Raw genomic sequence first — 13,989 nt, 5'->3', positions numbered from 1 at the left:
ATGCAAGATACAGTCACGTACCCAATGCAAACATGAGCTGCAAACAAAGAAAAGACCTTGGAACAGTTTCTTCTTCCCTCTCTGGTACGCAATCAATTTTTCTTGGTTAGCATGTGTAGTGCCACCAGTGATCCTTTTTTGCTTTGCTTTTGTATGTTTCATTCAAGTTAAACCATCACAAGCAGTGAATGTGGTAAATGCGTCAGACACAACGCGGCAGCTTATTGTATGTTCCTGGTATTGTTTTGGGAGATACATAGCTGGCGCAAGAGTACAAACCGTCACTGTGGGATGTTGTGTCTTCAATACCAGCTAGTTCTCTTTGTCCATTCCAGAACGCTTTAAATGTAGGTCAGAAGGCACTATTGGATTTATGGAATCAAAACCACTCTCAACATACACATTTGGTGAATTTAGGACACTGTGTGCGCAAGGAATACTCAGAGGTGGGTTTGCCAATTCCTTCCAGTGAAATATATCCTATAACACAGAAATGCTGGAGCACTCTAACAACCACCATGTCAGACTACACAGAGAACCCATGATTTCCTCCTTGATGAATTTGTCCACATGCTTGTGGATTTCAGTGGCTTCTCTGTGTAGTCTGACATGGTGGTTGTTAGAGTGCTCCAGCATTTCTGTGTTCTCAAATAATATTCTGTGTCCAGTTTGGTTCATCAACTGCTCTGCTATGGCTGACTTCTCTGGTTGAGTTAGTCTGCAGTGCCTTTCATGTTCCTTGATTCGTGTTTGGGTAATGCTGCATTTGGTGGTCCCTATGAAGACTTGTCCACCAGTTGTTATCTCTTATTTGTCTACTCCCTTGAAACAATAACACAATCACAGATCTACTTAAAGCCCACTCTACTAAGTCATAAATCTCAAACTTGATAAAAACAAGCTTACCCAACACAAGAATAGCTTATGGATATCTATTGCAAAGCAGAAATGGAGACATTGACAATGTTGACTTTTTTCGTGTCAGGAGCGACTTGAAACTGCAAGTCGCTTCTGGAGTGAGAGAATTGGCCGTCTGCAAGGACGTTGCCCAGGGGATGCCTGGATGTTTTGATGTTTTTACCATCCTTGTGGGAGGCTTCTTTCATGTCCCTGCATGGAGCTGGAGCTGATAGAGGGAGCTCTCCCCGGGTGGGATTCAAACCTGGCAGCTTGCAGATCAGCAGCCCAACCTTCATGTCACAAGGCTTTAACCCACTACTCCACCAGGGGCTCCAGACAATGTCGACTAAGAAAAACTCTTTGGCTAACTTTAAAGAAAGATTTGGACCTGTTCATTACCTTTTCACAACAACAAAAAGTGAATTATGAAATGTCACCTAGAATACTGTGTCCAGTTCTAGGCACCACAATCAAGAGGAATATTGACAAGCTGGTGTCCAGAGGAGGCCGACTGAAAGGATCAAAGGTCTGGAGATCATGAATCCTGCAGAAGAAAAGGTTGAGAGAAGTCATGATCACCATGTTTAAATATCTGAAAGTAGCTCATAAAGAAGAGGGAGCAGGCTTTTTTTCTTCTGCCCTGGAGACTAGAACTCAGTGGAGCTATAGGTACAAGTTACAGGAAAGGAGACTTCAACTGAATATTAGGAAGAACTTCTTGACCGTAAACACTGTTCAATGGTGGAACTCTCTGCCTTGGAGTGTGGTGGCAGCTCCTTCTTTGGATGCTTTTAAACCAGTAGTTCTCAACCTTTTTTTGACCAGGGATCACTTGAACAGAGACCACTTTGACTGGGGACCACTCTCCAACGTTAGTACCAAAAGGGTTACGAATCAGTTTTTGGTCAACTTCAGATTTGATTTGGTTATTTGGGGTGCTGATTCAGAAAACTGCATTGGATAGACCACATCAGCTCTAGTTTCTGATACAGAACATATGCCATCCAGTAGTTGTCATCTGCTCACCTACAGAAAACCATATTTAATAATCTAGAGCTGATTTTCCCCACATATCTTGTGGACCTTATTTTAGGTCTCATGGCCCACAGGTTGAGAACCACTGTTTTAAACAGAAGCTGGATAGCCATCTGTCGAGGGTACTGTGTGCTTTTCTTCCATGGACTGCATGTTGTCTCTTCCAACTCTGTGATTCTATGATTCATAGTACAAAATATAGTTCATATATTTTGAGGAGACATGATAGCCATATACAAACACATGAGGGGAAGTCATAGGGAGGAGGGAGCAAGCTTGTTTTCTGCTGCCCTGGAGTGTCATGCAGCCAGATCCCAGGGCTGAATTTCCAAGCCCTGAATCTGACTTCATAACATAAACATGCGAGCACCTGGCGGGAGAAGATAAAATGAGCCTGGGAACTCAGGGGTGAAAGTATAAACAATTATAATTGCTGTAGTGTGGGGGGGATAGAAACCTTGGTGGAAATGTGATCCAGAAGGTGGGGTTTGATGATGATATTTGCGTGTGATATTACGTTGCATCAGAAGTGATAAAATTAGATGTATGTAAACATTAGGTCATTCTCGACTTTTCCAAAGTCATGTATTCTTCAATAAAGATTGTGTTTGAGAGCAGCTGTCTTTGATCTGCGTTCAGACTGGTCCTTTGAAGTAAGCCTGACATTAAAGTCGAGAATCCCATTTCTCACCCTCCTGCGGAATTCGCAGTGAAGTGATAATGAGCGAGGAAGAAGATCAAAGCCCAAATGAGGCAGAGAGGCCTTTGCAAGGGGCCCGGCCGAAGAGAGAAGAGACGCTGCAAGCCATAGCTTCCTCTACGGGGTACCCCAAGCCGAACGGCGTGACCCAGAGAATTCCCAGGCTCGGAAGAGGCGTCTCTGCGGCTGCAGAAACCAGTTGGGGATCTGGAGGAAGTATGCCGGAGACCGTGGCCCTGCGGTTATCCATCCTGGAAACTAATTTATCCAGGCTATCGGAAACCGTGGAGAGATTGGTGCCATTATTGGAAGAGAATCTCCAGAAGGAGGCCAGCCGATATGGCGCCGAGAGAGAACCAAGCAAAGAAGGAGATTGGAGCCAGAGGGGCCAGCGGGCGTCAACGCAGAGCCCCGTGGCAGCAAGGGACGAGGGAGATGAGGAATACTGGCAGGAGCTGCAGTTCCGGGACAGAATGGCGCGAGAAGTGGAGCGTCAGCGAGCCCTGGGGACCCTGAGGCCGCCGTCTCCAACAGAGCTCCCAACCCCCAGAATGGGCGTCGGGGTGGAAAGGCCACTGGGGCCAGGGATCGGGTCCAGTGGATTCGCAGACGAAGGCGGAGAGGAGCGGGGGGTCCAGGAAGAGGAGGAGGATGTGCCGTACGACGAGGAAAGGCGAGATGAGGGGGCTACAGCTAGGCCAGTATGCGGATGGGCGGAAGAGCCGACAGCGGCGGCAGACTTCCAGGAGCCGCGCAGAATGACCACCGGAGTGGGGCGCGGCGTGTTCCAAGGAGCCGCCCGAGGAAACCTGATGCAACCCTTCCCCATACCGCCCAGACAACATCAAAGGGCTGCGGAATGGATGCCTAGAAGGGAAGATCTCAAGCTGGAATACGGAGGGGAATCAGATGAACTGAACTTTTTTCTAATTAGCATTAGAGGATACATGGAAGACAACGCACACACATTTCCCTCCGAAGCAAGCAGGGTTCGAGCCATCGGCAACACACTAAAGCGAGGAGCGGCCAGCTGGTATGTGCAATTGCATGCCAGACGCGACCCATGCCTGAGGTCGGTGCCCCGCTTCCTCGCCGCACTGGAGAACCGGTTCAGAGACCGGCTAGAGCAATTGAGGGCTCGAGACCAGCTGAAAGGAATAAAACAAAGGGACAAAACGGTGCCCGAGTACGCAGAGGAATTCCTCCACCTCGCGGAAAGGGTACCGGAGTGGTCTGAAGTAACCAAAGTGGAACTATTTAAAGAGGGACTACGCCCCGAGATTTTCAGCTGGGCCGCGCACAGAGACGACCCCGAGACGCTCCAGGGATGGATTCAACTAGCGGGGCGCGTCGAATCCACCCTGGCCCAAGTAAAGCGCTTCAGGAGCAGCAGCGGCCAGCAAAGACCGGTGGCGAGAGGTCGAGGAGAAACGAGGAAGCAAGAAAGACCCGGAGGGAGGCCGGGGATTCCCTCCAGAGGAGACGACAACAAACCTAAACCGGGATGCTTTGTATGTGGGAAGACGGGCCACCGAGCAGCGGAATGCTGGGCCCGGAAGGGGGAGCCGCCAAAAGCCCCAAAGCCCAAGCCAGCAACCGGGAGGCGTGCGGAGGAGGTGGTGCAGGCCCCAGAATCTTCGGAAAGATTGGTGAGTCGGGACAAACGCATGATAGTAGTACCAATTTGCCTCTCGGGGCTAGAAAATCGGGCCACCTGCAAGGCGTTTGTAGACTGCGGGTGTTCTAGGAACATTATAACCCCAGAATTAGCAGGAGCGCTGAAATGCCAGCAGATGGCACTTGACTCCCCAATTGCATTTTCGCAGCTAGATGGATCAGTCGCTGCTGGGGAAGTATCTACAAAGGAATTACGGGGAGTTCCATGCAAAATAGGCAAATGGGAAGGAAGAATATCCTTTGTGATAGCCCCTATTGCCACATACCATGTAATATTGGGGATACCATGGCTCGAACAAGCAAATCCTGAAGTAGATTGGAGAGGAAAAAGCTTAGCATTTAAAGAACAGCAGATGCAATGGGAGATAAGCAAAATTGCAGAAGAGGAGGACGAGGAAGACGAAGCAGGGGAAATAGACCCACAGCTATTGCCACCTGAATACAGAGACTTTGCGGATGTTTTCAATCAGAAAGAGGCCAGTAAATTGCCTCCCAAAAGAAATATAGAAGTAGGGATTGAAATAACCCCAGGAGCAGACTTACCAAAACCAAAAGTGTATCCCATGTCTGTGCAGGAGAAGGAGGAATTGAGAAAATACATTGATAAAAACCTGGCTCGAGGCTTCATTAAGCCATCTAATTCTCCTCTCGGGGCTCCAGTGTTATTTAGGAGAAAGAAAGACAATTCCCTAAGATTGTGCATTGATTATCGAAATTTAAACGCAATTACCAAGGACAATAAATACCCTATGCCCTTAGTCAAGGATTTAATTACCGTATTGAAGAAAGGGAGCATATTTACTAAACTGGATTTAATTGAAGCGTATCATAAATTAAGGATCAAACCGGAGGATACTTGGAAAACCGCATTTTCCTGCGCATTCGGCCATTTTGAATACGAAATTTTGCCTTTCGGGTTAAAAAATGGAAGCGGATGCTTTATGCAGCTTATAAATGAAATACTACACCCGTTATTGTACAGAGGGGTGTTCATATTCCTTGATGATATCTTGATCATTTCTGAAGATAAGGAAAAGCACGTAAAATTGGTCCGGGAAGTTTTGCAGAGACTAAGAGAAGCAAAGCTGTACGCAAAACTGTCCAAATGTGAATTTAATAAAACTCAAATTGACTTTCTGGGGTATCGGATATCTCCAGAAGGGTTAGCTATGGATCCAGCTAAAGTAGCAGATGTGAAAGAATGGGGAGTGCCTCAAACAAGGAGGCAATTACAATCATTTCTGGGATTTGCAAATTTTTACAGACCCTTCATAAAAGGCTTTGCACAAATAACCGCACCCCTTACAGAACTTTTAAAAACAAAAGGGAAAGGGGAGACAGCAAAAGTGAAAGCTCCCGGCGCCAAACTGAGTTGGACGCCAGAATGCCAAAAGGCATTCGAGACCTTAAAAGAATGCTTCACTGAAGGACCCATCCTAAAACACCCTGATATCAGGAGCCCTTTCATAATCCATTGCGATGCCTCAGACTGTGCATACGGGGCAGTGCTATTGCAAAAGGATCAAAATGGGAACTTAAAACCCTGTGGATATTTGTCACGGAAGTTCAGCGAAACTGAAAAAAGTTGGCCAATATGGGAAAAAGAGGCATTAGCCATATTAAAAGCCTTAGAATGCTGGCGACACTTCCTCGAAGGAAGCGGAATCCCATTCGAAATTTGGTCTGACCATAAGAATCTCCAGTATTTAAAGTCTCCTAGAAAGTTGTCCCCCAAACAAATCAGATGGGCGCAATACTTCAGCAGATTCGATTTCCAATTAAAGTTTTTTCAAGGGAAACAGAATGTCTTGGCAGATGCTCTTTCACGCATGCCTCAACACGAAGGCCTAACCACAGCAAAGGAGGGGACAATATTCTCTGACAAACAATGGGGCTTAGCTGTCAGGACAAGAGCACAAACCCAAAAGGAGGACACGGCTTTTGTCGAACTCGGCGGGGAAGATAACTGGGGGAATGAACTAAAACAGTCTTATAAAGGAGATCAATGGATCGCGTCCAACGCAGAAAAGGGGGACCAGAAGGGGGGATTTTGGTTTGTAAACAAGAAACTGTATATCCCAGCGATATTAAGGATTAAGATTCTGCATCGTTTTCACAACAACCAGAGCGCTGGTCATACAGGAATTACCAAAACAACAAAGGCAATAGCAAAACATTGTTGGTGGCCAGGAATGAGGAAGGACATAAAGAATCATGTTGTCCAATGTGATGATTGTGCCAGAAATAAATCGGGAGGAGGGAAGCCTATGGGATTGTTACAGACAGTAGCGGAACCTACCAGGCCTTGGGAATGTGTAGCTATGGACTTTGTGGGAGAACTGCCAGTCAGCAAAGGACATCGTTATATTTGGACAGTATTAGACCTGTTTTCTAAACAGGCCCACTTTATAGCACTGACGAAGCTACCATCGGCTGAGAAACTAGCTGAATTGTACATAAACCATATTTACAAATTACATGGATGTCCAAGTAGAGTAGTCAGTGACAGAGGAGTACAATTCACAGCAAAATTTTGGGAAAAATTCTTGGAAATGCTAGGAGCAGAAAGGAGTTTAAGTTCTGCTTTTCACCCCATGACAAACGGGGCGGTAGAACGTACTCAGCAAACGCTTGGGCAGTTCCTTCGAATATACTCTAACATGAGACAAAATGACTGGTCTAGGTGGTTGGCATTTGCGGAACTAGCCTTTAATTCAACTATACATTCAGCAACAAATAAAACCCCCTTTGAAGTAGTTTACGGGTATGAAATACAACCTTTACCCCAATTGCCGAGGTGGACAGAAAATGAAGGAACAGAGGCAGGGAAATGGAAAACGCAAATGATGGAATGTTGGAATCAAGTGACTGCATCGTTAAAAGAAGCACACAAAAAGTATAAAACGTTCGCAGACAGAAAGAGGGTGGAAGGCGATAAATTAGATAAAGGAGATCTAGTGTGGTTAAGTACCCAAAACATCAAATTGGGGTTACCTTCAAGAAAACTGGGCCCCAAATATATTGGACCATTCAGAATACAGGGTGTTATCAATGAAGTGACTTTCCAATTGGCATTGCCAAAAAGTTTAGGGAAAATACACCCAGTCTTCCATCGCAGCTTGCTGAAAAAATATATGGGGACTTTAGACAAAATGGACCCATAGAGTTATTGTTTGATTTGTTTCAGGACTATGGTGAAAGAAGAACCGAAGAGGAGGACGAAGAAAACGGGGGCGCCATGTCATGCAGCCAGATCCCAGGGCTGAATTTCCAAGCCCTGAATCTGACTTCATAACATAAACATGCGAGCACCTGGCGGGAGAAGATAAAATGAGCCTGGGAACTCAGGGGTGAAAGTATAAACAATTATAATTGCTGTAGTGTGGGGGGGATAGAAACCTTGGTGGAAATGTGATCCAGAAGGTGGGGTTTGATGATGATATTTGCGTGTGATATTACGTTGCATCAGAAGTGATAAAATTAGATGTATGTAAACATTAGGTCATTCTCGACTTTTCCAAAGTCATGTATTCTTCAATAAAGATTGTGTTTGAGAGCAGCTGTCTTTGATCTGCGTTCAGACTGGTCCTTTGAAGTAAGCCTGACACTGGAGACTAGACATGGAACAATGGCTTCAAACTACAGGAAAGGAGATTCCACCTGAACATCAGGAAGAACTTCCTCACTGTGAGAAAGGCTGTTCAGCAGTGGAACTCTCTGCCCCGGACTGTGGTGGAGGCTCCTTCTTTGGAGGCTTTTAAGCAGAGGCTGGATGGCCATCTGTCGGGGGTGCTTTGAATGAGATTTTCCTGCTTCTTGCAGGGGGTTGGACTGGATGGCCCGTGAGGTCTCTTCCAACTCTACGATTCTATGATTCTATATAATGATGGTTTCCATGTTACGTTTCAGAGGAAGATGTGATATTGCAATGGATAAGGGCAAAGGATGGAGCATGACAAGTTGCCAAGAAGACAAGGCAGAAGCTTCTAGCCCTGTTTTGATACACACACACTTCTATCTGAGAAAGGGGCTGGATTATCTTCTGGCAACAAGCAAGCAAGAGGCTGAAAGGGAGATAATAACAGTCAAGGATGAGGTGACATTTCCAGATGAGTTACAGCTGAAAGGATGCTCTCTGCAAAGAGCCTATGAATCAACAGCTGCTTCCTTTGACGTCAGTTTTCACACTCTTCTGCCGGGGACACTGACCTTTCAGATGGTTGTCGCAAGAACTCGCAGAGGGATGTTGAGGCCAGCAGCTACGAACTGAGCCCAGAAGGCAATGCTGTCCAACGGTTATGTAACTACCTTCGGCATCTTTCTAGGCAATTCTGCTATTGATATTCCCTATTCCTTTGTATTTGACTGATTGCATTACTCCAACTTTTGAAAAACCAAGTTATTTTCCCTGGCATAATCCAAAAAGGGAAATCTGTGTTGGGGGAAAACATGTATTGCCTTGTGATGCTTTGATGCACAGAGCAGGTTCGTGGGCAGGTAAGATAACTTCTAGAAATTGAAAAGGTATTGGAAACCATATTTACCGATGTATACATTGAACTCGTATGTAAGCTAAGGACAGGTTTTGGACCAAAACTATGGATTTTGATATGAACTGTGGATAAGTTGAAGGTCATTCCATGGAGAGAGAACACCAATGCCACTTCAGGTGGGCCACTCCCAACTTCCTTTTTAAAAATATAAGTCAAGGTACCAAACTCATACTGATCCATAGACAAGTCAACCTAGATTTTTTGGATGTTGAATTTTTGGTACTGTTCCATTATCCGAGTGGAGACCACAAGGGAGCACGTGAGAGAGAAGGATAGTCCATTTTATGGGGATGGAGGATGGGTTGAAGGAGGAAAACCATTCTCCCCTGTTTAGCTGTTATTCCCCACACCCATGTCCCCATTGTGGAAACAACTCTTGTTTATGATATGGGAAGAGGTAAGGGAGAATAACAAGAAAACAGCGGGAAATGATTTCCCTCCTTCAATGCCCCCCCCCCAATAAAATGGACTATCCTCCTCTCTCTAGGCAAGTGAGGTTTATATATCTGTGGAATGTTCAGGGTGGGAGAAAGGGCCAGTTAACACCTTCCAACAAAGGAAACAGCCAGGCTTTGAAGCTGCCAGGCTATTCAACGCTAATCAAGTTGGCCAATTGCAACATTCACGCTTGCCTCAAACAGAGAAGTGTTCCTTCTCCCACCCTGGACATCATTTCACAGATATATAAATCCCTCTTGCCTTGTTGCCAACAGACCTCACAACCTCTGAGGATGCCTGCCATAGATGTGGGTGAAACATCAGGAGAATGCTCACATGTTTGCATGAAACTTAGTTCTTTCATACATTGTTACTCAGTGTCAGTCATCCCTTTGCTTTGGCACCCCCTCTTTTCACATCATCTCCCCTTTGACTCACTGGGTTGCTCATTTTCAGTGTTCTTCAACAAACATTGAGTGGGTGGGTGGTAGAAATAATAGCATATGAAACGTGACTGGCACAACCTGGGGATCACAACCAGATATAGCGAAGACATCTGCCCTTGAGCTGCTGAAAACGCATGTCCAGTGTGGTATACATATCACCAAGTTAAAATGGATGTGGCTCTTAATGAGACATGCCACATTATCACAGGATGTCTACGCCCAACACTACTGGAGAAATTATACTGTTTAACCAATATTGCACCACCTGACATCTATCAGGAAGTAGCAGCCAGTAATAAAAGGACCAAGGTATGGACATCTCCGGCTCATCCTGTTTGAATATCAGCCAGCATGCCAATGCCTTAAAAAAATCAAGAAGCAGCTTCCTAAGATCCACAGAGATACTCGCAGGAACACCTCAGCAAGCGAGAGTCCAAAAGTGGCTGGCTAAAACCCTGAACCTCAATCTGTGGCTGATACCAGATGAGAAAACTCCTTCCTGGGCACACTGAAGACTGGGTGACTTGGAAGGTGCTGAACAAACTGAGCTCTGGCACCACGAGAGATAGAGCCAATCTTAGGAAATGGGGCTACAAAGTGGAGTCCACGACAGACCACTTACTACAATGCGGTCTGAGCTCTGCCACATGCACAATGGAGGACCTTCTCACAGCGACAGCAGAGGCACTCCAAGTGACCAGTTTCAAGTTAAAGGAAATCTAGTATAATGCCAAGTTTTAACTTTGTGTTTTTAAATTCATTATAACTGTATCCTTAATCAGCTTCTGACACGATAAATAAAGCATTCATTTGTAGATTTGGATCCAAGGTATATCATTAGATATGTGCACATATTACAAAATGGCCCCCAAATTTGGAATCTTTCTGGTCCAAAGCATTTTCGATAAGCAAAACGCAACCTGTCTTTGGAGGTCAGGGTGATAAATCCTGGCTGTTGCAAAACCAACCACCTGTTCCCTTGATCCGTGCCCCTCTTGGTTGGTGAAGAGCTGCCTGGAAGGTCTACTCGATCCGTTGAGTAATATAATCAATGGCTCTCTTGAACAGGGGGTCTTCCCGGACAACCTAAAGGAGGCAAGGGTTCGTCCCTTGCTAAAGAAGCCTAGCTTGGATCCCATGACCCTTGCCAACTATCGTCCTGTCTCCAACCTCCCATTCTTGGGTAAGATGATAGGTAAGATGATAGGACAATTGCAACAATTTTTGGATGATACAGCCGACCTGGACCCTTTCCAGTCAGGCTTCCGCCCTGGCCATGGGACGGAGACAGTCCTGGTTGCCATCACAGATGAACTCCGTCGTCAGTCTGATAGCGGCGGATCAGGGCTACTGGTACTTCTCGACCTTACCGCAGCGTTTGACACCGTTGACTACGATCTAATGATTCACCATCTCGCCATGTCCAGAGTTCGCGGTCAGGCCCTCAATTGGTTCAACTCATTTCTGCGAAACCGGAGCCAATGCGTGGAGTATATGGAGCAAGTCTCTGACAGATCTCCCCTCCTATGTGGGGTACCCCAAGGTGCAATCCTCTCCCCTCTTCTCTTCAACATCTACGTTAGACCCCTTGCTAGTTTGGCTCGGAGTTTCGGCCTAGATTGCTATCAATATGCGGACGACACCCAACTCCTTCTGCGCTTGGAGCCTGGACCAACGTCAATACCAGACAATTTCACCTTATGTCTGGAGGCTCTGTCGAACTGGCTACGTGCTAGTAGACTGAAGGTGAACCCGGCGAAGACTGAGATTTTCTGGCATGGCCGCTCGACTGGTCTGACCCAGTTGCTACCCACCTTCGATGGTGCTGCCCTATCTCCTTCGCCTACCGTTAAGAGCCTGGGTGTCGTTTTGGATTCACAGCTGACAATGAAAGCTCAGGTCGCTGCTGCCAGCAAACAGGCCTTTTTCCACCTACAACAAGCGAGGCAACTGGCACCCTATCTATCTGATGAGGCTCTGGCAACAGTCATCCATGCCACGGTCACATCTAGGCTGGACTATTGCAACGCCCTGTATGTTGGCCTTCCGATGTCCACGACCCGAAAGCTCCGTATTGTTCAGAATGTGGCAGCCAGGCTACTCACAAGAACACCCATGAAATGCCACATAACACCAGTGCTGCAGCATCTGCATTGGCTTCCAACTGATTACCGTGGTCTATATAAGATGCTAGTTTTGACCTTTAAAATTCTTTACGGCCAGGGCCCATTGTACCTTAGGGACCGTCTCTCCTTCTCCCATCACCGGAGGTCGCAACGACCATTCCAACGAGACTTACTTTATGTACCGGGTCCTAGAGAAGTGCACTTGGAAAGGAACAGACACAGAGCTTTTTCTATTTCTGCCCCTGCCTTATGGAATGCCTTGCCGCCCTAGATGAGAGCCATGCTTGAGTTAGGGCCTTTTACCCTAGCACTTAAGACCTGGCTCTTTACTAGAGCTTTTAATCTATGTTAATTTTATTAATATTTGTATGTATGTATTTTTATCCATTACAAACTTATCTTGTAAATCGCCTAGAGCATCTTGGATGGAGGGCGATTAATAAGTAATTAAATGATGATGATGATGATAAATTGGGAAATGCAAAAGAGCTAAGAAGGAAAGGATCGTTCTCTATTTCTGGGTCCCTTTTCCCAAGGACCTAGGTTTCTTCTGGCCATTGCCCAAATGACCTCCAAAATCATCCAAGAGCCATGGAGGAAATTTAGAGATTTCTCAATATGCCACTCAGGGACACTTGCCTTGACTGTAGAGGCCAAGGCTGCGGTGACGGTTCTACAAAATGGTTTTGAGTAAATGGCGTGTTTTTCTGTCTTCTCCCCTTCCTACCTCATGGCTCACCAGTATCCATCCCATGGATCTCCTTAATCTATTACTTTGGTATATATAAACATGGTGTTTTTAATGTCATTTTCTACCATCACTCTCACATGTCCATATACTGTAAACTCGAATGGTCCATTCAATGTATTCAATGTTTCCAAAGTCCACTTGTCATCTAACTAGACATCTCTAGCCATAAATCCCAGACTTATCAACATTTTGGCCTTGGTTGTAAAACAGCTCACTATAGGAAGAGAGGCATTGATGGAGAAATCGAGAAATCTACAGCCTAAGCGAGTCATCGCTCTTCCAGTCCTTATGGAAAAACAGCACTGCTGTAAGTTTAACATCCCAAACAAAAGGGTCAATTTTTCTGATTTTGGGGGCTTAGATCCACCGGGACACGCTGGTCACCGGCGAGTACAAGGTCGCCTCGCTGCCAGGCTCATCCAGTGGGCCCTCCGTCAACCTCAAGATTACTGACTCATTTGGGCACATTCTCTATTCCAAGGAGGATGCTATTAAAGACAAATTTCCTTTCACCACAGAAGACTATGATATGTTTGAGGCCTGCTTTGAGAGCAAACTCCCTGTAGGAACAGGGCAGATGCCAGACCAGCCTGTGACCTTGACTATGAAGCATGGAGTAGAAGCAAAGAACCACAAGGAGATTAATAAAGTTGAGAAGTTGAAGCCATTGGAGCTGGAGCTGCAAAGACTAGAAGATATTTCAGAATCTATTGTCAATGACTTTTCCTATATGAAGAAGCAAGAGGAAGAGATGTGAGATACAGAGTCTACCAACATTCGAGTATTATACTTCCGCATTTTCTCCATGTTCTGCCTCATTGGACGGGCTACCTGGCAGGTCTTCTATCTGCGCCATTTCTTCAAAGCCAAAAAGCTTATTGAATAGCCAGAGGAGCATGTTTTTTTTTTTAAATGGAAACCCCAACAGGACAAAACAGAGATCCAGCCATGTTTGTTTAGAGCTTACTTGGAGTTAGCATTCCCAAAGGGAGGGAAGATAATGTTGGCATAGGAAAAAAAAGTGAGGAGTCTCCTGAACTATTTTTGGATAACGTTGGGAGGGACTGCAGTTGTGATTTGAGGGGAACTCTTGAACAGGGATGAAATAAAACTGCAGTTGGATTTAATCAAAAGAAGTTTCAAACAAACCTCACAACCCCTGAGGATGCCTGTCATAGATATGGGCAAAACATCAAGAGGGAACGTTTCTGGAACATGGCCATACAGCCCAGAAAACTCACAGCAACCCAGTGATTCCAGCCATGAAAGCCTTCCACAACATATTTTAATTAGTTTTTGACTTTTGCAGGGGGTCTTGTATCCCTAAGCCCAGGGGTGATTATATTTCACTTGCAGAAGGGAT

General features: G+C 45.8%; 1 protein-coding gene and 1 pseudogene across 1 annotated transcript; both read left to right on the top strand.

Moving 5' to 3' along the window:
- Positions 1-3,060: 3,060 nt before the first annotated feature.
- LOC134293474 (uncharacterized) lies at positions 3,061-7,871 on the top strand. Its single transcript, XM_062961125.1, has 2 exons — positions 3,061-4,284; positions 7,500-7,871. Exons 1-2 carry the CDS (start codon positions 3,109-3,111, stop codon positions 7,605-7,607), a joined length of 1,284 nt encoding a protein of 427 aa, XP_062817195.1. The 5' UTR covers positions 3,061-3,108; the 3' UTR covers positions 7,608-7,871.
- Positions 7,872-12,440: 4,569 nt separating this feature from the next.
- On the top strand, positions 12,441-13,512 carry LOC100554772 (transmembrane emp24 domain-containing protein 10-like; annotated as a pseudogene).
- The last annotated feature ends 477 nt before the right edge of the window (positions 13,513-13,989 follow it).

Source organism: Anolis carolinensis, unplaced genomic scaffold (assembly GCF_035594765.1).
Source record: "Anolis carolinensis isolate JA03-04 unplaced genomic scaffold, rAnoCar3.1.pri scaffold_8, whole genome shotgun sequence".
NCBI classification, from domain to species: Eukaryota; Metazoa; Chordata; class Lepidosauria; order Squamata; family Dactyloidae; genus Anolis; species Anolis carolinensis.
The sequence above is the reverse complement of the archived record's forward strand: the minus strand, read 5'-3'. Positions and strand labels throughout refer to the sequence as shown.